The following is a 24370-nucleotide window of genomic DNA, read 5'->3' as shown; positions in this document are numbered from 1 at the left end:
CTCCTAACATGGTTTAAATACTTAATAATAGCTAACCTCATGATATTTTAATACCATGGACACCTATTTGTTTTCTAAGAATAACAGAGAAATAAGATACTCAAATAACCATTCAGAATTTCCCTTCCTCATTTAACAAAAATGTTACTATGCATCTTGTACGAAAAATAAAAAATACACAACTGGAACTCTTTACTATGAATAAAAAACATGTAAAGACAACTTTAGACAAACAATTACACAATACACATTTAGTCAGAATACACTTTATACAGTTGACAGGACCAACAACATTTAAGAAACTGCCAGTGCAACTGTGTAGACAAAGCGTGATGACACATAACACCAAATGGCTCTGACCTTGAACTTGACCTCTGAGTGCCTGTGAGAAATCCAGGCTAGCTTTTATTGTCCCCTTTTAATTTACCTGCATCTTTAAAGTAACAGGAGTCAGTATAAAATACTGGGCGCGTTGTTGACGTTTCAGTGAGGAAGGCGACACACTTTGACTGCACTGACTATGGTTAGTCAAGGTCTGTTTTTTCATAAACCCAGACACCAGAGCCTTGAGCCACAGATCCATAATGATGGCAAAAGAGCACTTGACTTGACATTGTATGCAACACATTTCAGATATAATTACAGTGAGCATTGACAAAATCACAAATAACAAGACTCTCAAGGTTGACGGTAGGAGGTGAGTGGCCTGGATTCTAGAACCTGCAAATCTCAAACATGATTATTTTATTCAGCACCTACATTACGACAGACATTCAAGGTTGTTGAAAGATGGTTTAGGATGATCTATATAACAGCTCCGGTGGGGTTGTACTGAGATCCACACAGAAATGAACAAAGAAATCAATTTAATTTATAACTATGGAGCTTAATTATTAAATGTGTTCTAAATTGGGTCCTACTTTCTCTTACCCCCAAGACAGTACAATTTTGTAAGGTGCCTGCTTAAGAGTATTCACTCCCAATGGCACACACAGATGATCAGACGATGAACAGACGATGACCAACGATGGGGCCATTTCATCTGCACCACACATTCAAGGACAAAAATAGCTCCAGAGCATAATCAGTCTAACCTGGATGTGATTTCAGATCCTGTAGCCGTGAGTGGGTTATTCCATTATCATGTGGGGAAAATGAGCACCTCAAATCAGCATTTATAGCCATCAGGTCATTAATATGGAAGTGTTCCCTTTTCATTTCCGCTTGATCAGCATTTCATACTGTACATATTGATCGTCTTGCTGGTTATTTGGAAGATTACCCTTAATAAAGCTTAAAAATAACCAACATGCAATGCAATAAGACAGAATATCTACAAAAACAATTGTAAACAAACCAGTTTCTTATCAACAGACAGTAAGAATCAGTAGCTACAAATCTCTGTCAAGTCCAACTTTTAATAGCATGGTAGAGGGAACCCTTCTGAACGACTCTTGGTTTTTATTTTTTCCAATACCACAGCACAAAACCATAAAAGTTTAATCCTGTTTTCAAGTTATCCCCTGTGGTAGTGTATATGCTACATAATGCCCCTCCAGACCTCCACCCCAAGGCAGACCTCCAGGGATAAACAATTAGTCCCACACACACACACACACACACACACACACACACACACACACACACACACACACACACACACACACACACACACACCGTGTGTCTCTCAGAAGCCTGTACTGAGCGTGTCTGTTTCCGTGGGGGCCTTCTTCGGACTGGGCAGGCTCTTCAGGTACTCCAGGTGTCGGCGGGCCTCAGCCTGGTTCTGCCGCACGTAGTACACCACATACACGATGACCATGAAGAACCACACGAACATGGTGACCAGCATGGCCACGTCGGTGGTCTTGCGCTGCATGCTGCAGAAGTTGATGCCCGCGTCCAGCAGCTTTACCAGCGGGTGCCCGGCGTGGCTGCCGGCGGCCGGCTCCTCCCAGCGGCTGCCCTCGCCGGCGGCGCTGCGCGCCGAGCTCTCGCACACGATGCCGTTGACCGTCTCGGGCTCCAGGTTGAGCGTCTGCACAAGCTCCTGTAAGACGCAGTCACAGTGCCACGGGTTGTGGTAGAGGCGTGTCTTGGCGCGCGTGGCACCAAACTCCTCGCGCGTGGCCTGCCGCAGTTGGTTGTGCGAGAGGTCGAGCAGCCGCAGCTCAGGGCTCAGGTGACGCAGCGCGCCCGACGCCAGGCTGTCGATGCGGTTGTGCGACAGGTGCAGGTCCTGCAGGTGCAGCAACTCGCTGAAGGCGTGCTCGGGCAGCCGGCGGATGAGGTTGCGCTCCAGGTGCAGCGAGACGGTGTCTGCGGGCAGGTCCTCGGGCACCTCGTGGAGCCCTGCGTCCACGCACAGCACGGTGCGGCTCTCCCAGGCACACTGGCAGCCCTCAGGGCACAGGGCGCATGACGGACCCCACAGCCAGGCACAGAGCAGGGCACACAACCAGCATCCCGCTCCCCCACCGTTAGCCATCCTCCAGACTGCTGCGTCCATCGCCTCAACATAGCCACCGACACTCACTACATCCAGAGGGAGAGGTTCCAATAGCCTGAGAGAGAGACAGAAAGAGAGAAAAAGAGAGAGAGAGAGAAAGAAGGTAAAATAGAACGAGAGAGAGAGAGAAGGAGAGAAGGGAAAACAGAGAGAGATAAGGACAGGATGAATGGGAATAGAAAGGGTGATGGTGAAAGGAGGGAGACCGATGGGTGGAGAAAGGAAAGATAGAGAGAAACAAATAGCAAGAGAGAGAAAGATGACGAGAGAAAGAGGGAGACGGAAAATAGACAGAGAGGGAGACAGGAAGAAAAAAGACAGGAGAAGGAGCGAGAGAGAGAGAGAGAGAGAGAGAGAGAGAGAGAGAGAGAGATAAGAAAATGTTCAGGAGTTATTGCAGTGCTGGGCTCCAGCTGAGAATAAGGTCAGTGGGTAATGGAGGTGGTGAGAGCGCAGACGCTCTACGAGGTGAGTGAGTGAGTGGAATACGACCACCTTTATCTGCACAGATGAGCGTACGGCCAGAATCGATCATCCGACGCGGATTGATGCATTAAATGCAAATATGAAACAAGCATAAGAGCTGCATGATGTCTATGGATTTTATATAATATATAACACCTGCTGCACTCAATCTTGACACAGAAAATATTCATGCCAGCGCTGGATAGAACATACCATGAAAACAGCAGAGATAAACAATGTTCTATAAGGGAAAGCATGCTAATAAAACCAACAACATGAAGGAATTCAGTCTAATAAAGAGATATTTTGGAGTCTGGGGAGACCAAGAGTTGTCTTGCGTAGCATGAAATATGAACACAATTAACTGAAGTCAAATGTGAGATCCAAATGAATAATGCAACTTGGAAAGGCCGTAATATTTAACATGTGACACTTGCCACCCCTCTCGATCAGAGTAAACACATTAACAACAAACAGAAACGGTGATGAGGTGACAAACACGCCCAAGTGTGCCTGTCATCTCTCACTTCTCCTCTCTGTCATGCGCCGTCTATCTCCTTCATTTGTGTACTAATTCATCTGTCTCAGCACTGGGCCATATCTCACAGGAGCCGTGCCGTAGGGATCAATAACCACCACTGCCACACTATTACGGCTCCCAACATCAATCTGGGCTCTGTCGATAAGCACACAGTCAGGGGTGGAGACGACCATGTCATATCTGTTCGTCTGGGCTGGGGCAAAGCAAACTACACGACAGCGACTCATCACGACAAACAACAACGGGGGAGAGCACCATCACAGAACACCTTACGCCTGGGCTGCCACTTCCTCCTATTAACACTAGTGAAAATGAGTCTATCCCTGAGGCATAGTGTGTGTGTGTGTGTGTGTGTGTGTGTGTGTGTGTGTGTGTGTGTGTGTGTGTGTGTGTGTGTGTGTGTGTGTGTGTGTGTGTGTCTGTGTGTGTAGATAACCATCAAACAAGTTTCTATTAGGTTAGAGTAACTATTAGGTTAGACTTGACCATGAACCAGGAAACAAAATGGAGTCAAACTCCCACTCATACGAATGGTGCAGGTTTCTCCTCCGTAGCCTATTTTTGGACACAAATCTGAACAAAACAGATCAAAATCACCACAGCTATTTGGTCAGAGGAATGACCTTAATGCTAACTGCTGATGGTCAGAGGAATGACCTTAATGCTAACTGCTGAACTGTATTTCAGGAGAAAGAGGACTACTTGTTTCTATGTATCAATGCATTCACATTGAAATAGGGGTCCCCCACCCACCTATACTGTACACCACAGTGACCTACTTAACAGCCCTATAAATGACATTCTATGGTGGTATTCTTTCTTCACCTTGAGCTTTCCCATGTCATTCACATGCTGACAAAACAGTCTGTAAGGGTGACGTCTGGAGTCAGGACTGCCATTTAAAGAAGCCAGTCTCAACAGCAGTTATCTGTAGAGTCCTGCTACTACTGCTAGTGACAGTGCAGAGACTATTTTGATTCTTAATTAAACTGGGTCATGGGAAATGTTAAGAATAGATCCAAAGCAAAGATAGTGTGTGTGTGTGTGTGTGTGTGTGTGTGTGTGTGTGTGTGTGTGTGAGAGAGAGAGAGAGAGAGAGAGAGAGAGAGAATGGGAGAGTGACAGTATGTTTGAGAGAAAGGGCTAAAGAAAGTGTTGTTGACAGTTTATATGTGTGGCTGTCTCTGTGTGACTTTGTGAGTTCACACTGACATCCTGAGGGCATCTATGGAAAGCGAGACTGGCAGCTGTGGATTAGTGACAATATTTACCACAAATATCCAACCCAACACTAAAGCCAGGTTTTGTCATTCAATGTGTATAGACTTCTCTCTTGTAGAAATAGCAAACATTTTTATCATGAAGAATTTTACAAAATGGCCCATTCCTACTTTCTGGATGTATGAATATGTATATGAATTATTTTAAATATTTTCTGCATGCACGCAAAAGACATTTAGATAGACTAGAAAAATATGTTGAGATACCCCAACACAGAATGAGCACAACATAAATATATATTTTTAAAATTACCAACATGTCCTTCATAAAACTTATTACTAACGTATTTCTCGAGGTGCTAATAAAACAGTACAGTACAATATCCAGTGAATTTAGTGCACCCACCTGTAACATAAATCCACCTCTTTCTGTTCGAAAACGCGCTTACTTTGGAGTGCTTGAAGTCTTGTGATTGTGTATGAAGTCCTCAAGAGCCGCAGGGTGTTGAAGGACTATTCGATCACTTCTTTTAATTAAAAAACAAGCGAAAATATGGTTAAACAGAAAGTGCCTCCTCTTTTGATTAGAGAATATCAATTTAGGAAATGAAATCACGATGTAGTAGACTACTAGTATCTTATATTTCGCCCTCCTACTCCACTTTGTGTGCAGCAATCGTAATGTGTCGGTGCACAGAGAAGAATACAGGACGTATTTTGATGTGGGAATCAAACTCACTCACTCTCTCTATCTATCCCTCTCTCTCTCTCCTTTTTCTTAAAGAGACAGTCGTGAAATCCCAGGTACTGAGATTCATGCTGGTCTACAGCCATAGGGAGCCCCTCCAATCCTATTCTATAGTGATTAGCCTCATACTCAAGATAAATATGTATGACTCATGAACATGTTCATATTACTATTATACAGTCCAAATAAAAGAAATGCAATAAAAAAAAAAAAACATTAATACAATTCTGACACAACTGAAAAAGGTAGTCATACGCGTAAGTAAAATGGATCTGTGCCACAAGAGAAATTGTGGTCTATCGCCTTTGTGTCAATTACAAGGGATCTAATTCATCATAGGCTACGTCTATAGCCTATAAACACAGTGCGTAATCGATTTGATTCAACCCCATTACCCATGGCATTGTGTGTATAGAGTTATAATTACAGTCACTACACATTGGCCTAGATCAGCCATTTGTGTTAAGGTTTGGAAAAAGAAAACACTGATGAGCCGTCAAATCAATGTATACATCCTTCGCTGTCAGCAAGACAAACGGGACGAACGAATGAGTCAGATTGCGTAAATCTAGATCCATGGGTATCCTAAAAGAATACTGGGCTGTGAGAGCAGTCATGAACTTCATAACAATACCTCAGTGGAGGGGGTGTACGGCATGCTTGCATAGGCATGAATATTAGAATATCTAGAGATTTTATATGGAAAAAAACGCTACAGGCGTATGACTTATAGTCTGGTTGTTTCCTCTCAGACAAATCACCAAGTCAACAAACTTTGGACAGCCGAACGCTCCCCAGAGACAAATACTCTTATGGATATAGCTTCGGTGACCCAGATTTTGACTGCCACTCCGAACTGTCTCGCAACAGGCATCAACAACAATCATCATTCGCTCAGTATCACGGGCGGGGATAAGGCGCCAGCGGGGGCAGCGGAAACGGCACGGCAACACGTTGTTCTGCCTGCAGAGAGCCCTGATGGTTAGCGTGTCCGTGCCATGTTGAGCTGGACAACATAACCTCAACCCCAGCAGGCCCTGTGCAGACCAGCCAGCACTTATAGAACTCTAAGCAAAAAAAAAGAGAATGAGTTTGGAGGCTGAATCCAATCTGAGTAACAACCCACTTCTACTAAAAGCGATGATCATCGCGTCAGTAATCACAATAGCCACTTGACTAGATTGTAGGCTGGAACTGAGTCACATTTGGAGGTGGAAGATGCCCTCACTGAGAACGGGTACAGTTGGCATCTCTGAGCTAGGAATGAATCTACCGCATGTTAGAGATGCAGCCTTTTTCGGTTACATCATGTAGAGGATCAAGAAGGAAGCCAATCTGTGTTGAGTAACTAGGCGTATTACACAATACAAAAAAATATATTGTTATTATATAAATATATTGTTGTAATTAGTATTCCTCCTCCTATTTTATTATTATTATCATCGTTATTATTATTATTAAATAATAAGAAATCATCATTTTATTGGGTATGATATCATCGGCCATCTGCTTCAGGAGGATGCTCAGTCTGTGTGCATGCCTCAGGTGGCCTATGTTCATGCCAACACAGTATGTCTGCCTGGCCAGTTTTCACATTCTACCACAGCAGATTATACAGTAGCCTATAGCGACATTGTGGGGATTAGATAGAAAACCACGTGAGGGTGTCGGGCTTGTCGCAGCGCAGAATGGCCTTGATTGGATTGAGACCTTGGTTTGGGCCCAGGGGAAACGAAGCCTCTGCTGTAGAGTGATGATGGGAGTGGATGTAGTATGTGAATATGGTGAATTATATACATTCTCTTGGAGACTGTATGGGAGACCCCCTTCAGATTATTTTATTCCATTTCTTCGAAAATGTATTAACTGGAGAATTTCAGTAATACATCAGTTTGTCTCACCAAATAGTGAAAGAATCACTGGGGTTCAATGTCCTCGGTGCTGTGAGCACAAACTAAGATCCAATTTGTCTGTATCTCTGAAGAGGATCTACAAAGGGAATTGAGCCAACCGATTTAGACTGATGCTCAGACAGAAAGGACAGGATCAGACATGGAACAGCTACAGATGTTCTGAGATGGCAAAATGTGACTGACCGCATAGGCGGATGTGTGATTGAGGGCTGGGGTCCACTGGGAAGCCGTCGACCAACTGCAGATGTAGTCCAGGGCTATTAAGGGTAGCAGAGTTCATCATGGGCACCAGTGGCAAGAGCAGATAAGACACAAAGAAAGGACACGGAGGACAAGTCTGGCCAAGCAGGGCTGCAGATCAGAGCAAACAAGTCCAGAGGAGAGAGAGCAGAAAAACTTGCAGTGAAATATGAAGCGCAATATTCCAAAACTATTAAAATGGAATTGTGGACTTTATGGTCCACCGGACATTATGTTAGCACAAAACGAGCAGTGATGACACTGTGAGCTATCTTCACTCATCAGGATCCTTGATAAGGCAGAGGTGAGAACTCATGAATTAAATATGACCTCTGGTTCATTTTAGATTCATCTTAAATAAATGTCACACATCCACACATTGAGGCACATTAGGGGTTGTAAAGTTGAGGCTTCACTTTACATCGAAACGTACATAAGGCAAATACAAGCAATACAAGAAAATGGGGCAAAGCAAGGGACTGCAAAGTTGTTGTGGATGTTGGAAGGCAACTGCAAGTTCCACATTGTATTGTTGTGACTGCTTTGAGACCAGATATGGTGTTGTATTTGGAGAGTGAGCACACCGTTTACTTTATCGGGCTAACTATTCCATTTGAAGATGGGACTGAGGAAGTCTTTGAAAGGAAGAAATCAAAGTATGCTGAACTGGTAGCAGAGGTAAAAAAGTGTGGCTGGCAAGCACACACAAGACCAGTGGAGATGGGAGCAAGAGGCTTTGTAGGCCATTTGAGATTAGTGATTTTGGTTTTGGCGGTAAAAAGGCTTGGTTGTAGATTGGTCGCTGTGTGAAACCCCCTACCTATAACACGATGAATTTAACATCTCTCCTGTGCATATTTGAAATTAAAGAGGTTTAGTCATGCATTATCTAAACTCTGATGTTATGAGAATGACAGGCACTCTCTCATTCTATGACTACTCCCTAAAATGACAACACAGAAAACCTATGCACAAATAGTTATTTTATTAGAAAAAAACCTCACAGCACATTACTCTGTGTACAAGACGAAAAGACATGTCTCGAGTTGAACGGTCTTCCACTGTTATTTCAGCTGTTGCCGTTTGAGGCGTTGGCCGTGGCCGCGGCCTGTAGCGTCCGCCTGGCCATCTCCAGCACACCCTCCTTGGTCTTGTTGCCCCCGATGAAGCCACCGGCGTGGACGAAGATGCAGTCTGGGATCCCGCTGAGCTTGGACAAGGCATCGTCCCGAACCCCTCGCCACTCCTCCAGCAGGGACAACCTGGGCATGGACACAGTGAAGACGTTTTAACAACGCAACAAAGTCTGAATCTCGTTTCAAAGTATTACACCTCTGCTTAGAACTACAAATGAGGGGAGGGACACACTGCTCTCTAATGACAATTGCTGGTGTAGCACCCACTCAGTTTTGACAGGTCAGAAAAATGAACCTACAATGCCTTAGTAAATTGCAGGCTGAATGCAATCCCAGTTGATAACCAATCTTACAAATGGGCAACACCTGATTCTCTGAAACATGCAATGCACTGCCTCAGATTCTGTGAGGAAGAAGAAGAAGAAGAAGAAAACACCCTAGAAAAATGACTTCTAGAAAAGTGTGGAGTACCCACGCCTGGGAATCTGTGGAGATTATTAACCTCCCATGACTGCATTTGCAGTAAAACTCCCTCGGTGTGAGAAGCATCAAATCAAAGTGACAAGCCGCCTGAGCGCTCTCTCTCTCCCCCCATGAAGTTTAAGTCCCAGCAGCAGTTAAGATGGAGAGCTGCCTACACAATCAAAGCGAGAGGAAGTGGGCAGGAATGAGAATGAGATTACCAAAATAGGAAGCACAGAGAGAGGATTAAAGTGAATGGGCCAACATCATGAATGAACCTGAAATGGGAATTTGAGTTGCCTGGAGTGTTCACCTTCTCCACCACGAAAGCGTTCAGGGGAAGAAGGCCATGCCGGGGGTACTGTAACATTAATCGCGTATCAAGCATGCAAACACCAAGCAGCACTAGTTTTTGTCACATCAAGGCTTAGTGCATTATTGGCTTAGCCAATGCCTGGGACGATTTATGATCCCTCACTGTTTGATGATGCTAAAATATGCTCTAGCAGTCAAAGGTGGAGGTGCTGATGAGTCTTTTATTGGTTCGGTGAGTCAGCAACACCTTCCTTGCCGCCTGGAGAAGCTGGAGGATTCACACGTTTCGCAACTGCTGCTGAAGACAACTCCACAGTCTCCTCGGAGAGCGGACAAAGAAGCTCATGTTATCGGTCCCCTCGCCTGTCCACTGCACACTGCATACTCCAGCGTGCATTTCATCCGCAAATTAACCCACTGCCCCCATCCAGCATGCACAGGCATTGTACCAGCTGAATAGCCGACCAACAAAACACTGCATACATTAAAGCTTGCACATGAAAAAAAACAGCTCAGTGGCATACATTTAGCCCCTCTGGTGATTATACATTCAATCCTCTGGGCAATCTAAAGCTCATCAAAGCCTAATCAGAATGAATCAGACAGAAAATGATGGAGGTTCATCACCATGGCCACAATTTATTCACGTGGTGGAAACGGGTTGGGAAAGGTGCGGTTATTAAACAACCTGGAATTCATTTTAGCCCACGAACCGGGTGCTCCATCCGATTTCGATTTAAAGGGGGACCTCACTCAATTGGGACAAGAAGCAATAAGCATTTACAAGCTACTTCAGGAATCTTCCATTCATAGACTCCAACTCATCATTTATATTGTTGATAGTGAAGCTCTTGGGGGGTGGGGTGGGGGGTCAAAATTACCCAGCGTTTCCTCAGCTGCAAATTAGAGTTCCCTCTAGTACCCTCAATGTCTAAAAATAGCGCTCCATGGGGTTGCTACGCAGTGAGAGGCACAGGTGACAGACCAACCCCCCCCCTCCCCCTCGTAGAGCCTCTGAGCTAGAGCTGGACGACGCCGGTGTCCCTTAAAGGAGGCCATCTGGAGGCTGGCTCCATGATTAGTCTTTTTTTTCCCTAAATGTGTTGCGGTCATTTTGTATGAAATCAAAGCTTTAGTTCGGATTCCACCGCTATTAACAGATGCCATTCTCTTGTCGACGGTAAAGGTGTCCTAACAACCATCGAGGCATCTCTAATAAATTTCCTCAGAAAGGTGGAAAACAGACAAAGAGCTGCAGAGAAGGGGGGGTCAAAGAGAGAAGATCGACACTGCCAAGGCGAGTTTGCCAATATCCGACCGCTGATAAGGCAGCGTGCGGCCAGTTCATCTTCCCACCCTTCCAGCCCAACACCACAAAAAAAATCCCAGCTCTCACTTTATTACAGCCCCACTATGAGATTAAGTACCAGAAAAAAAATCTAATAATAATCTTAATTCTGTCACATCTAAATTCATATCTCTTGCCAATGTGCCATGTGTTGTTTGGCAATACAGTTTAAATCTGGCTTCATTCCTCTGCTCTGATGTTCACTCGTGGTTTGCCTTCATGGACATAAAAGACATTGCAAACCTCTTTTACAGATCCAATATTAGATAGATCTTCTTTTGTACTACGCCACAAACCCAATCCACAGATAGCGGATAGATGGTCAAAACAGACAGACAGAAAGGAAGGACACAAAGTATTAACGGGAGAAAAAAAGTCTTTCAAAAGAGAATTTCAAATCAGATTCTGGTATGTGCAAAGGGATCATAAGAAAATCCTATCCATCATTCAGTAATAAAGCTATTGTAAAAAAACTCTTTGCACTAAACAGGCAGCCATGACGAAGCATGGCATATGCCACTAACTGTTTAAAAAAAATGAAAGGGATCATATTCCGCTTGAGTGGTCAATAATGGTCTGGGTGTTGGTGCTTTTCTGACACCTTATCTCTTACCACCTACTGGTTTGCCTACAGCTGTATTGTGAAACTTCAAAGCTGATACTTCCAAACCCACCACACACACACACAGTCTTTGACTGGCATGTTATGGCCATTCCCAGGCAGCCCTCCCACAAACTGTGAGTAGGCAAATGCTAGGAGACAAGCCGGGGTTTGGCAACGTGTCCAAGTAAAGCATGGCAGCCAACAAACAGGCCAGATATACAAGCCATATCAGCTGGTGCAGGCCTTTGAGCATGGCTGTGACATGGTTGGAATTGTTTACTGTTTATCCTGATGTGCCAGTGAGCTTGGCGTCCATTCCTCACCCCTCCCTGACCCAAACAGCAATCCACCCACTCCCCCAACACCTAGCTACTGTTGCCATGGTGATGACATGACTTTCATACACAGGTTTCATGGGATTGGGGGGGGGGGGGGGGGCATTGTTTCTAATATTCTCTATGGCATACCTCAGACTGTGTGTGCGTATGCATGTGTGTAGACTGGGGTGTGATTAGCCATTCGCTTTAGACCAGCATCTGATTTACAGACTTAATTTCCACACGTTAATAGGCTGCCTAAATGACGCACATTAAGTGAGTATCTTCAAAATGAAAATGAACATATTGGAAGACCAGATAAAAACATGACATTTTAATGTGCCGAAATGACTGGACTCACCAGCTTATCTATCTATAAATTCCAGGAACGTGTGTGTGTGTGTGTGTGTGTGTGTGTGTGTGTGTGTGTGTCTGTGGCATATCCCTAGAACCGTTAGTCCGTTCGATTTCAAACTTGGCAGGTGTCTTGCTACTGGCGGAAATAAGTGCAGTGCCAAGTTTGACGTTGTTTGGATAAGAAAAGCAAAATATATTGTTAAATATATTGGTAAAAGAAGCACACGTTGGCTTTCTCCACTCTACCATAGCCACTCCCCCTCTCACACAGCACAGCGCAGGACCAGAGGCAGAGAGAGTAAGTGGAGTTTTGGCAGCACTGAATCACAGGTTTACTAAGACGCAAGATGTTTGGATGATTATCATGTCTGACCTCAACAATAAAGACTCCCTGTATGCAGATTGCTTGCATACAATGATTCTGTTGATTTTGCAACACGCCAACAAACACGGGTATGTGGCTATTCAAAATTACATAAAAGTATGCAATAAACTGACGCTTCAAATAGCCCAGGCTACTTTTAGACTCTGAATAAACAAACAACAATTCCGACTGCAAGGTCCCAAATTGAAACGAGCAAACGAGTTGCAGACAGAGCGACGTCACTTATGCTACCAAAGACTGTTTTTGAGTCACATTGTTGCAAATCTCATATGATGATGCATCTTTCTACAAAATGGTTTGTCTTCTATATCGTTAAGCTATTCAATAGGCTAAACATATAGCCTTACATCAAAGCTTTAGGCTCATGTCATTTCTATCAGCTACAGACAGACAGACAGAGCGGCCTAGGCCTACAACGACGCATGATGTCACAGCTAGACCTAGACAGAGCGACTTCACTTATGCTACCAAAGACTGTTTTTGAGTCACATCGTTGCAAATTTCAAACGATGATGCATCATTCCATAAAATGGTTTGTCTTCAGTGTCAGGAAGTTATTCAATAAGCTTAACAATAATATAGCCTTAACTCAAAACAGCTGTTAGACTTATGTCATTCTGATCTGTAGAAATGTCACATGCAGCCATGCCTAAATTCTGCTTACTGCACATTAATAATAAATAGGTTAATATATATTAATATAATATTCAGTATTCATTATTTAATGCTTAGCTGGAATGATGTTTTCCCCATCATCCTATTTTTATAGCAGGCATACCTGCGGGCATGTACATGTAATTGGGCTACGGGTTTTCTACAGGAGCGGCATGTTTGAACGGCCACTGCACTAGTTTTAGATAACAAAGGACCACTGACCACGAGGGGAAATCTGCCTCACGCACGAGAGATGAGAGTGACCACACGCACGAGAGAGGAGAGTGTGACCACACGCACGAGAGATGAGAGAGTGACCACACGCACGAGAGATGAGAGAGTGACCACACGCACGAGAGATGAGAGAGTGACCACACGCACGAGAGATGAGAGACGGTGGTAAAACACGAGGGGATAACACGAGTCTCGATGCCTAATAAGTCCAGTGAGGAAGACAGGATGGCAAAGGCCAAAAAGGAAAAGCAAAATGAATGGATGGATGGATGAATGGATGTCTCATTCTCTCCTTTTGAGCTGCATTTTGGAGAATTCCTTCAGAAAGGAATGAAGGGAGGGGATCAGTGTTGACGGACTGCACTTGGAGATGGACGAGTGAGTGTGACTAATGACTCTCACCTGTTCTGGAAGGTGTTGAGCCCCGCAGGGACACACTGGACCCTCCACTGGCCGTTCTGGTCAGGGTACAGGACGAACTTGATAGGAGTCTGCACCTCCAGCTCCTTCTCCAGGGAGAACAGGTGCTCTTTCCAAGGACAAGCACCCTGGGAGAACTCCACCACTTCCCCACTTGGGTCCACCTGGATACAACACACACACACACACAGGCACACACACACAGGCACAATTTTTGCACACACCATGCACACACACACACACACACAGGGCAAACAATGAACACTGGGAATACTTTCAATAACAACATGTGAACCTCATATATATATATATATATATATATATATAAAAGTATAAGTATATATACTTTTTTGATCCCGTGAGGGAAATTTGGTCTCTGCATTTTAACCCAATCGGTTACAAGTCCAGAGTGGTACCCAGTGGGCCACGGCTCTCTGACGTTTTCAACCCACTCCAGGGTTGGTGCTGCTACCGCTGTAGAAAAGGGCAAGAAGTACTTCCATCTGGCATCTAGTGATATTTAGGCTGAACTTAAAAATAAAAATATTTATGCAAAATAAATCTGATAACTTGAGTCAGTGAGTGAGGTCGTGCCACTAATATATGCAGGAGGTTGCTGGAGTGTGCTGACAGCGAAAGTCAGAGGGGTCGTTTGAGGCTTGACGCCACTCATGTTAGAATCACCTCGGCATGGCTGTCTCCTGGAGGAGAGCAGAGATGTACAAGATTTCTGTGGTGCAAACCCCAACCCTTCAGGAGGGAAAAAAAAAAAAAAAAAATCCCACATCCACACTCGCTTGCATGAGTGATCAGTCTGCACGGAATCCCTCTCCTCAGTGATGTACACACAGAGTGCTCACCTTCACTCATGATAGCTGAAGCCATCCTCCCATCCCATACAACAACCACCCCCAGATGCACCCTCAACACATAAGGTCAGTTAGGTCTAGTGAAGAGTCCCCCACCCCCCCCCGCCCAGATGCACCCTCAACACTCAACATCTCTCTCACACTCTATCAGGTACGACGGCGGCATTGTGGAGCTCTGCCGCCAGTGACGGCTCGTGTCAAAACCGACAGACAGACAGTGATTGATTGACAGGCACCTGGGTTCTCATTTGGACGGCTCCCTCCACCACGGCGCGGGCAGGCAGCCAGGCTTGCCGGTAGTAGTCCAGGCGGTCCTGGAACTCTGCTCCCACCATGGCCAGGGCTTTGTGGAAACCCTCCTGTTACACACACACACACACAGTCAGGAGACCGCACTGGCACTTAAGGACGGTTTCCATACTTGGATTAACCTAGTTTAAATTCAGCCTAGCTCTAACGTTATGTTTACATTTATTTTCACTTTGATCTAAAGCGACTTACAATATAAAATAACAATAAACAAACATTACAATAGCATTAATAGTAACAGTAAATAAATAAACAAACATTACAATAGCATTAATAGTAACAGTCAATCAAATAAAAGTAAAATCAATTAGAAATCACACTAATATAATCACTAGGCCCAATGATAATATCAATAGTAAGGATAATAATAACAATAATACTTTTTTTTAAAGTGTTTGTTTTTGATGTAGGGGTGTTCACTAATGTAGCCTAGCTAATGCCTGTGGTGGCAGATTATGCACGCTCCAGATCTTCATACGGGTATAACAGACAGCTTTGTCCCCTTGCCATTTGTTGGTCTAATCCATTTTGCACACTGGCTTTGGGGCCTGCCTGTTCCAGTGGTCTACTCAGTGCATCGGTCAGGAGTGTGTGTTTGGCCAGAGGCTCGGTGCATCGGTCAGGAGTGTGTGTTTGGCCAGAGGCTCGGTGCATCGGTCAGGAGTGTGTGTTTGGCCAGAGGCTGTGGCTCATCAGCAGTTCACTAATGAAGCGTATGAGTCAAAGTGACACTGCCTAAGAAGTCAGAGCAACCATCAGGGCAACAAATGGTTATGGTGAGGGAGAGACTAAGATTAGTTACACTTGAAACAGCATGCATTAAGGCTTATCTCTCCAAAGTGTAAAGACGCAAATGCCAACATACACACACACACACATTCTTTTAATGTCCATAGAAAAAGAAATCAATGATTTGCACAAACTGACTGGGACACATAAATGTGTGTGTGTGCACACACATACACACACAAAACAACACACCAGCATCATATGACACAGACTGCAGAAACTTCAAAAGCTACACATACAAAATTCCAACTGACACAAGCACAATTCAATCTCCCTGGAAACGGCTGTTGGGCACGGATGCTGTTGTGCCAGACATGGGGGGGAAGCCATTACTTTTTCAATTATCACACTGTCCGTGTGACAAAATCTCAGCATTAGTAAAATCACGAGGTCCCGGACTGACCAGTGGCTCTAGTCTCCGCCAGCCCCACTCCTCCTCCTGGACGTTTCACAGCAGCACCACCTAACCCCCTCCTCTCTCACTGGTGCCCCCTGCCCTTCAGCAGCCACCCAGCAGCAAGTGCTGAAGGGACAGCAACCCTGGTTATCTTTTTCCAGAGGAAAAGCTCCCAAGTATGTGCATCACAGGCCAAGTTCACCGAGAGACAGGCATGAGGTGGAGGTTCAGTCCTCAGAGACTGAGGGTCAGACCTAGATGCCCGCTTGCTAAGTAGAATTTTAATGGCCAGCATAACAAAGACAGAGACTTTAAATTCTCCCTAATCCGTCTGCCATTCTGCAGCGTTTAGTGAGGGCTGCCCCCTCTTCCCTCAGACTGGCATCAGCCTCAAACCTGTCTGGTCACACTGGCTCAGGCTGACGCTGGCAGGACCTGACAGGATCCATTGGAAAGTCAAACACTTCTGGCGGCTTTCGGGAGGGTCACACAATGGCGTCTGAGCTACTAAGAGCCTCAATGCTGTGACTAGGCTTGGAAAGCGGAGAATGGCACACAATAACAAAACAAAACAAACAAACAAACAAACAAACAGCATGCATGCCAGGGCCCACCTCACACTCTCTCTGTGCCTCTATCGGGTTCATTCAGGCCGCTGCGTGTAATTGAGATGCCACGCGGCACGGTGAGTAAGCAGACGCTCTCCTACCTCGGTTTCCTGGCTCTTGCTGTTCCAGCGGGGGTTGAGGTGGCCGACGCGAGCGCTCAGGGTGGTGGAGACCGAGTAGCGTGCCTCGCCATCCGTCTGTGAGATGCCGTTGTCCACGGCGTCCACCTCCTCCACGAAGTTCTCGTAAAGCTGAGAAAGGGAAAAAAAAAACATGCATACTGAGTCAAACTTCAGGAGGTGAGGAGTTATAAGTGCACAATCTCAGTTCATCGCAACAGGGGCCCTTGCTCTAACAAGGACCTGATTCTCTGACCTTCTGCTACATCTCCTTCATAGAGAAGCTTGAAACATGTGGCTCTAGGAAGCTGTCTAATTGGAAGTTTACATTATCTGTATTAGCCAACCATTAGCCTACCTGTCTTCCCCATATGTACCACTTAATACTCAGGATCCCTTTAGCATCAAAAGTGCAGTCAGAATAAAAAATGTTGTCGCATTTAGCAATTATCTCCTTGCGACCGCTAGCTGCCCATACCGTGAGGACACTGAAGGCAAAAAGTGCAAAAATACACTGAAAAAAAAGTTTTCACTTTTTACTGTACTGATGCAACCTGAGATGTGAAACCACAGAAAGGCCCCCCCTTGAACTCCATGATAGCGATTGTTAGATGAAATAGCTCTGCTGTTGGCCTTAGTCTATGATACTGGTGTTGGATGAAATAGCACTTTAAAGCCTCTGCTGTTGGCCTTTGCGGTGGCCATCTGTTCCTTACCTTGTCGTAGAGCACCTCCAGCTGCCGGTCACTGGGCTCCAGCTGGGTGAGATGCGCCAGGAGCTGCCGGCCAAAGTGCAGGTACACGAGTCCGGCCGAGCTCAGCTTGGTCACCCACGGCTTCTCTGGGCACAGGCTGTGAAAGGTCTCCACGAACGACCTGAGGAGAGCAGCGCGGCAGGAATAAAGTTCAACAGGCTGCAGAGACGGTCATCTAATACACAGTTTCTGTGCGGTTATTAAGGTAAACAAGCTTCCGTTTCACTGTAGGGTCAGACGCTTAATAGTAATAACATCATGAGCCTGTCAGTGGTGAAAACAAGCTGTTTACTTTGACACTGCTAATTCTGGCGTCTTATGCTACACCTTCATGAAAATTAGGCTGGTCGTTTTAGCAACCGGTACACGCACACGAGTGAAAACATAACTTCTTTGGCAGATAGAAACACATCACGAGCAGGCGTAAATTTCAGAACACATTACATTTTCTAAAGATGATGTAAAATAGTGATACAACACTGTCCCTAAACTCTCCCTGACCTGAATATAAAACATGACAACCACTTGCCAAAGAACATTACCATTAACCGAAATTCCACATGCATAATGATGGGATGTGTTCTACCCCTAGAAGCAAGAAAAGTCACCTTAGCACCTTAGAACTCCAGCTTAAACAAGACAACAGGAAATACCCCCTTTTTTAGAAAAGGAAAGCATGCACTACTGGAAATGAAGAATCACACGCATGTTTCTCTCAAAAAGCCCTGTGTGACAACTAAACTGCTTCTGTCTGCTAAGTGTGGAAAATGTAGGCCTATGCTCTTGATTTTGAAACTCATAAACACAAATTTCTGGTGCAAATCCATTGGAAGTGGATATGCTAAAGCATGACAAATAATGATGTTTTCATTCGTCATCGTAGATGCATGACTAAATATCAATCTTGGAGACAGTCATTGCAAACTGTGAAAACTTCAGAGTGGAGTTTTCCTCTCACGCAGCTACTGTATATTGGACCACTATGAGCTTATCACAAGCTCACCTCAATTACATTTAGGCTGTCTGCAGGGACAAGAGAGGGGTAAACACACTCAGCATCCTCCATCACCAGAGCTGGATGAGATTTAGTGACATTAATTTAGGAGGACAATTAATTTCCTGTGGGAGCTTTGCCTCAGATAAAATAATGAGCAGAGCAAAAGCCTAACGTGTTCTGATTTATTGTGACCTATATTTTGCTAATAATTTCTGATGATTTTTAACCTCTGCACTTATTATTTGCCCTATTTAGGATTGATTATGTCAGTTATTTTATTCCCACATATAGCCTAATTATCCGTTTAATCAAATGAGGGTACATGTACCATATAAGATCCTTTCCAGATGTATATATTATTTAATGTTGTATTTGGTATACTGGTATCGATCATTTGGAAAAATCCTCAAGTCAGAATGAGAAAACGGAACGTTACAGACTTCAGAGTGTGTATGATAAGAGACCTACTTGAAGGATTGTTTGGACATGCGTGACATGTTCAAAAGAACTCTATTAAAAAAAAACTGCCACACCATTTTCAACCGAATCGCATCAGGCTATGCTCAAATCTAATCCCCTTTCCAAACCTCTAGGGGTTCAAACTCAGACTTGTTTTTCTTCTCTTTCCTTCAGACTACCTCGGAAACAACATGGAGAGTTAGTGGCTATTCACCCACTACATTTTCCCTGTGCTTAGAGCAAGAAAACCTACAGTATCAATAAGTTGTTAGATGATTTGACCTTTCTTTCTAACCAGTACACAGTCGCTGTAAATTACATTTATATTGCAGCTGTCAGATTTTAGCACCAAAATGTTTCAAATGTGTTTGATCAGCATTTGGATCTAAAACTTATTTTATATCAATAATGAGGCCAGAGGTAAATATTTCTTAACCCCACCAATTCTGAGACTGGTATAGATTACATACCAGCCACCATTTCAGCATCTCAAAATGTTTACACCTTCAGGAAGTTATGGAAGAACAGATGAACCCAGGGAGGTGAAAAACTCAGGTAGGTGTGTGTGTCTGTGTGTGTGTGCGTCTGTGCGTGAACAACAGCAGACCCTGAGCACTGCCTGTGTGTGTGAGCAGCTCACTGCTGATGGTAATTACAGACATTGACATTAATGAGAAATCTCTGTGGCAGGAACCTGTGTGTTAACGGAGAGAGTGGAGTGCTGAGCATGCAGGGGGGGGTGAGAGGACAGTGCAGTCATTAGCGGGCTAATTGACAGAGCCCAGGCATCCCTGCGTCGTTTAGCAGGGATGGAGGGATGGAGGGAGAAAAGGAAGGAAGTGTGGCAAAGAAAAGACCACAGGAAGAGAGCAGCGTGCTGCCGTCTGCCTGCCTCTCTCCTGTGACGTGAGGACAAGGGGTTGAGGCTGTACTCATTTCAACTGACATTTACAGTCTGCTCAGGACCCAGTCGAGCTGGAGGGATTCCTTCCTTTGTGTGTGTGTGTGTGTGTGTGTGTGTGTGTGTGTGTGTGTGTGTGTGTGTGTGCGTGCGTGTCAGAATGGGTCTGAGAGTGTCTGTCTATGTATGTAGCCAATTTAAATCACACCACCACAGTGAGATGTTTCCTGTAATATGAAGGCTGCATATCCCCAGTCACCTTCGTGGATCATTGGTTTACTGGGCGTAGGTCTGCTACACTAAACTGCTTATGAGGTGAAATATAGAGCCTGAGTGTGCCAGAAGAGTGGAGTCGTACAGACTGTGCTGCCATATTGTGCCTGTGGTGCGCTCCTCTGGTTTGGGTGTGGCTGCCATATTGTGCCTGTGGTGCGCTCCTCTCGTTTGGGTGTGGCTAAGAACCGTTAACGCAAGAGGGAAGGTCACTTTGCAGCATGGCAATATATGGCCAACAAACACAGGGGTAGCCTAGGGAACAGCAATTAGCTGTACTCCCTGCTGGGTAAAGAGCATCTCACATTTAGTTTCCTGAGACTGAGAAGACAAACACTGGAGACAGAATGTTTACATTTCATACAGTAGTTTGGTTGTCCTGTCCTTATCCAAGTTAGTGGTGAGCTACCATAACTTGATTTATTGTGCTATTTTATGACCTCATACTTTTGCCGGATTACCAGTCATTTGACTGGGGAAAGAAAACGTTGAAGTTTAAAAATATAAAAAGAGAAAAGTCTAAACTTCAAAAGTTAAACACCTATAAAGAAATTTGATAAAATCGTCAAAAAAGTTGATGATGCTACCAAGACCTATCAGAGCTTGCTTGCACACATGAATTCAATTTTATTGTTTAAAGGTCACACCATATGTTCCAGTGAAGGGCGGCCTACCTCTGATGATGATCATAGCGATGCTTCTTAGGGTCGTACTCCCCTCCAACGTCCACTACGATGTCACACTTGGCAAGCTCTGCAGGGTCACGGGTGCGGATGATTTCAGCATCCTGGAGGATGACACATATCATAACAAAACACATTTGGTGAGCTTTAAATCACAAACAAGGCTCCATTCCTCCTTCACAGATGCTGAAACAGAAACAGTCATACATAAAAGCACTGACACACTGGCACTGCTGCAAACATACTTTTGCAGTAACGTTACCTTTCCAGTGCTGTCAAATTAGGTCATGCCAGTGAAGCCCATTATGACTTGTGCAATGTCTTTATTTAAACTGCACATATCGAAGTAATGTAGAATTCTGTCTTCACTCAAATGCACAATGACATAGAGAATCACTCTGATTTTGACGCCAAAATAAGTAAAGCTATGCCCATGAGTCAGGCAAGCTAGTTATATCTGAGACCTGTCATTGCTAGAGCGCTATCTTAATAGTAGGCTATGATGGTACTGTGAGGAGCTGGATCTTGATATACCTTGTATTCCGGTAGCTGGCAGAGGAAGAAGCATGCTAACACTTCGTCGCAATGAAATGTCCCATTGTGCGTGCCGATTTTTACCATTTTGTCACTACAAAGACGCTTGGCTTTAGGAGACTGCATAAATTTTCTCTCAATGTTCCAGGCAAATGTTGGTGTTCCCGTTGAAATTGTACAAACGAATGTTACAGTAACGGTGGAACACGAGACAAACTTATTTAAATATATAGCTGTATGGATGTAAGAGAAACACCGACGTAAATATGATCTTGTTAACATAAAGCCGACCGCATACAATTTTTTAAGACACGCGTGCGGCGGACATATATTTCTGACGGACCGGCGGATGTGATGTAATTAAAATCTGTGCTCTTGCCTCTCCGGTCGGTTACTGCATAGACATAATGGGTTACTGAACAGCTGGATGAGGTGTAGCCTTTCTGTTATTAATGACTCTGTCTGTAAGAAGATAATAACTTGTTTGTTCAATTTAATTTGCAACAATAGATTATCCAAAAAAGAGGGGGCATAAAAGGTAGGCTGAAGCAGAAGGGGACTGAGCGTGCTGAGTGTGAGTTTGCTGTGCATTCCAGATTAAATCACATTCCCTTGCACAAACTGAGACCATAACATCTTGGCCAGTAGGCTAGGTATAGTCCATCTCAACACTTGGCAGTCCTGCTGCATGTGCTCTGGCACCTGTGACTCTGAAGAGAACCTGTCATGTTGCATTGGCTCCCTGCTGCCTCTTTCAGACCTCTGAGAGTAGTCTGTCAGCTCACATCTCCCCACTCTTATGAAAAGCCATTATTTTTGTCCTCTATCTCTCTCTCGCCTGCTCCCCTTCCCTCCCTCACTCCCCATTCACTGTCGATCTTGTTCATTTCTCAAGTTTTCTCTTTGTCATCATGTGAGTCTTAACACTTTCTGACTGACAGCTGAAGGGTTAGAAAGCAGAACAATTCTGACTCTGACAAAATAAATGAACAAAATCAGCCACCAATTTAGCCTACAAGGACTATGCAATGGCCTAATCAGCTCATTCAAGAATCAAATCAGTCATCACCTCAGCTTAATCCAACTGACTCTGCTTCCTCTACATCAAGATACCCAGGACAGTGGAATTTTCTTTCAGCCATCATAAGAGGAAAATGTAACACACCATGAAACCGGTTGAAACATTTTGGAGTTTAGCTTATGCTCCAGTGACTCCAAAGCAACCTACTCCTTTTAACATGGTGCATTTCAAATCAGTTTATTTCTTTAACATAGGCATAGGCTATTATTAGCACCAGTCATAGTCAAAGAAGTGGATTATAAATTATTTGTCAAATAGAATAGTATAGAATCATGTATTTTGGTCTATAGCACAAAGGTGGTAGGCCTATATTTTGTGTATGTTCAGGGACCATTAAAGTGATAGTCCTACTCGCTCGCTAGCAATATAAGACAACACTATGAGACAAATCTCGTTAGATTTTTGGCCCTTGGAGGCCTTTCTCAGTGATGACAGATGACAGCTATCAAATTCAGTTCAGTTGCTTCTACCTTTTGCACAGCAAGTCACCAATTGGAAATGTCAGTCCCATGTCTGTCTTTCACATAGTAATAATCCCACTGAGACTGATGTGATGACAATATTCACTACCAGTAAATGCACCACTTATGGGTTGCCGTGCCCGTGGTCACATGCTGTCTGCAAATGCTTTCGGGCTCCAATGGTTGGTATTCTCATCTAAAGGAGGTTACTTTTTTGACTATTATCTCTCTGGTACCTGGTGCCTTTGTACAGTCATTGAAAAGGCTAAAACACTTTCCTCTCCACTACAAATGGTTATGGTTCATCCTTTCTTTCTCCTCTCTCTTTCTGTAAATGTCCGTTGATAAAATGACAATGATAGGTCTATCAAGAAACTGATACCATTATCATTAAATCGTTGAAAGTAGAGGGAAACGATGAGCTATAATAATGGAATTATTTTTCTTTCCCTCCTACAGGTATTTTTATACTGCAGTTGCCTGAGGCATACCACTTACAAAATTGTGAACAGCACAACAGTGCCGCCTAGAGTAAAACGGTGCCCATGTTCTGCTGTGTGGTCTTGTGTGGTATGTACTTGGATCAAGTCTGTGTTTTCACCAAGTGTGCCCAAATATTGATTCATCTCCAATGTGTACTCCAGATAGGGCATTTAGTTGTCTGCTTATAGAGAAAAGCACATTTCATATTGTTCAGGGGCACAACATCGAGGTATAGCTGTTAGCTGTCATGGTTCATAAATTCAAAAATGGCATCTCAGAAAAAGACAGCTCAATAGCACCACTCTGTTAGCCTAGAAATCTAGACGCGCCCCTAGCGGCAGTTGCTGCCAGGGCTACCACTCTGTGTTAATAATATAGAACCATACTTACCAGTAAAATCTGATGATACAGGCTTATTTACTGAGTGATAGGATATTTATAGATGTGTACTGTTTGAAAAGTAATTTAAATCAAGATTTTTTAAAAAAAGCTTTTAGGCTGTGTAGTCATATTTGCTATATTGTTGTATTATTTTAAAAATGACTATATAACTAATGTATTGTGATATGGACAGTTGTGGAGTGTGGACATGTTTACTTGTCCACTTTTCCATTTTGTTTAAACTTGAAAATGCGTTAGCCTACCTAAGAGAATTCAAGGAACATATTATTAATCAACTGTCATTGCCCAAATCACATTAACACTCTGTAGTGATTGTAAGTGCGGAGGTCTCTTGAGGTTCTACCCATTCATTTTTCTCAATTCAAGTGCCCTAAGCAAAGGG

The 24370-nt window shown here is 44.1% G+C and overlaps 2 protein-coding genes across 3 annotated transcripts; both read right to left on the bottom strand.

Moving 5' to 3' along the window:
* Nucleotides 1-732: 732 nt before the first annotated feature.
* Nucleotides 733-5444, bottom strand: LOC125301591 (leucine-rich repeat-containing protein 3-like). 2 transcript variants are annotated; one of them, XM_048254199.1, is made up of 2 exons: nucleotides 5142-5444; nucleotides 733-2564 (listed from the first exon to the last, which is right to left on the bottom strand). In XM_048254199.1, the coding sequence occupies exon 2, from the start codon at nucleotides 2507-2509 to the stop codon at nucleotides 1688-1690; it is 822 nt and encodes a 273-aa protein (XP_048110156.1). In that variant the 5' UTR covers nucleotides 2510-2564; nucleotides 5142-5444; the 3' UTR covers nucleotides 733-1687. The 2 variants fall into 2 exon arrangements, with proteins under 2 accessions (XP_048110156.1, XP_048110157.1); XM_048254200.1 differs by having other exon boundaries at nucleotides 5185-5444.
* A 3162-nt stretch (nucleotides 5445-8606) lies between these two features.
* On the bottom strand, nucleotides 8607-21909 carry myg1 (myg1 exonuclease). The gene is made up of 7 exons (XM_048253791.1): nucleotides 21562-21909; nucleotides 21019-21131; nucleotides 17676-17835; nucleotides 16942-17091; nucleotides 14974-15096; nucleotides 13851-14032; nucleotides 8607-8898 (listed from the first exon to the last, which is right to left on the bottom strand). The coding sequence occupies exons 1-7, from the start codon at nucleotides 21841-21843 to the stop codon at nucleotides 8706-8708; spliced, it is 1203 nt and encodes a 400-aa protein (XP_048109748.1). The 5' UTR covers nucleotides 21844-21909; the 3' UTR covers nucleotides 8607-8705.
* Between the last annotated feature and the right edge of the window lie 2461 nt (nucleotides 21910-24370).

The sequence above is a fragment of the Alosa alosa genome, chromosome 10, assembly GCF_017589495.1.
Source record: "Alosa alosa isolate M-15738 ecotype Scorff River chromosome 10, AALO_Geno_1.1, whole genome shotgun sequence".
Taxonomy (NCBI): domain Eukaryota; kingdom Metazoa; phylum Chordata; class Actinopteri; order Clupeiformes; family Clupeidae; genus Alosa; species Alosa alosa.
Note: the sequence above shows the minus strand (reverse complement) of the source record. Positions and strands in the feature narration are given on the sequence as shown.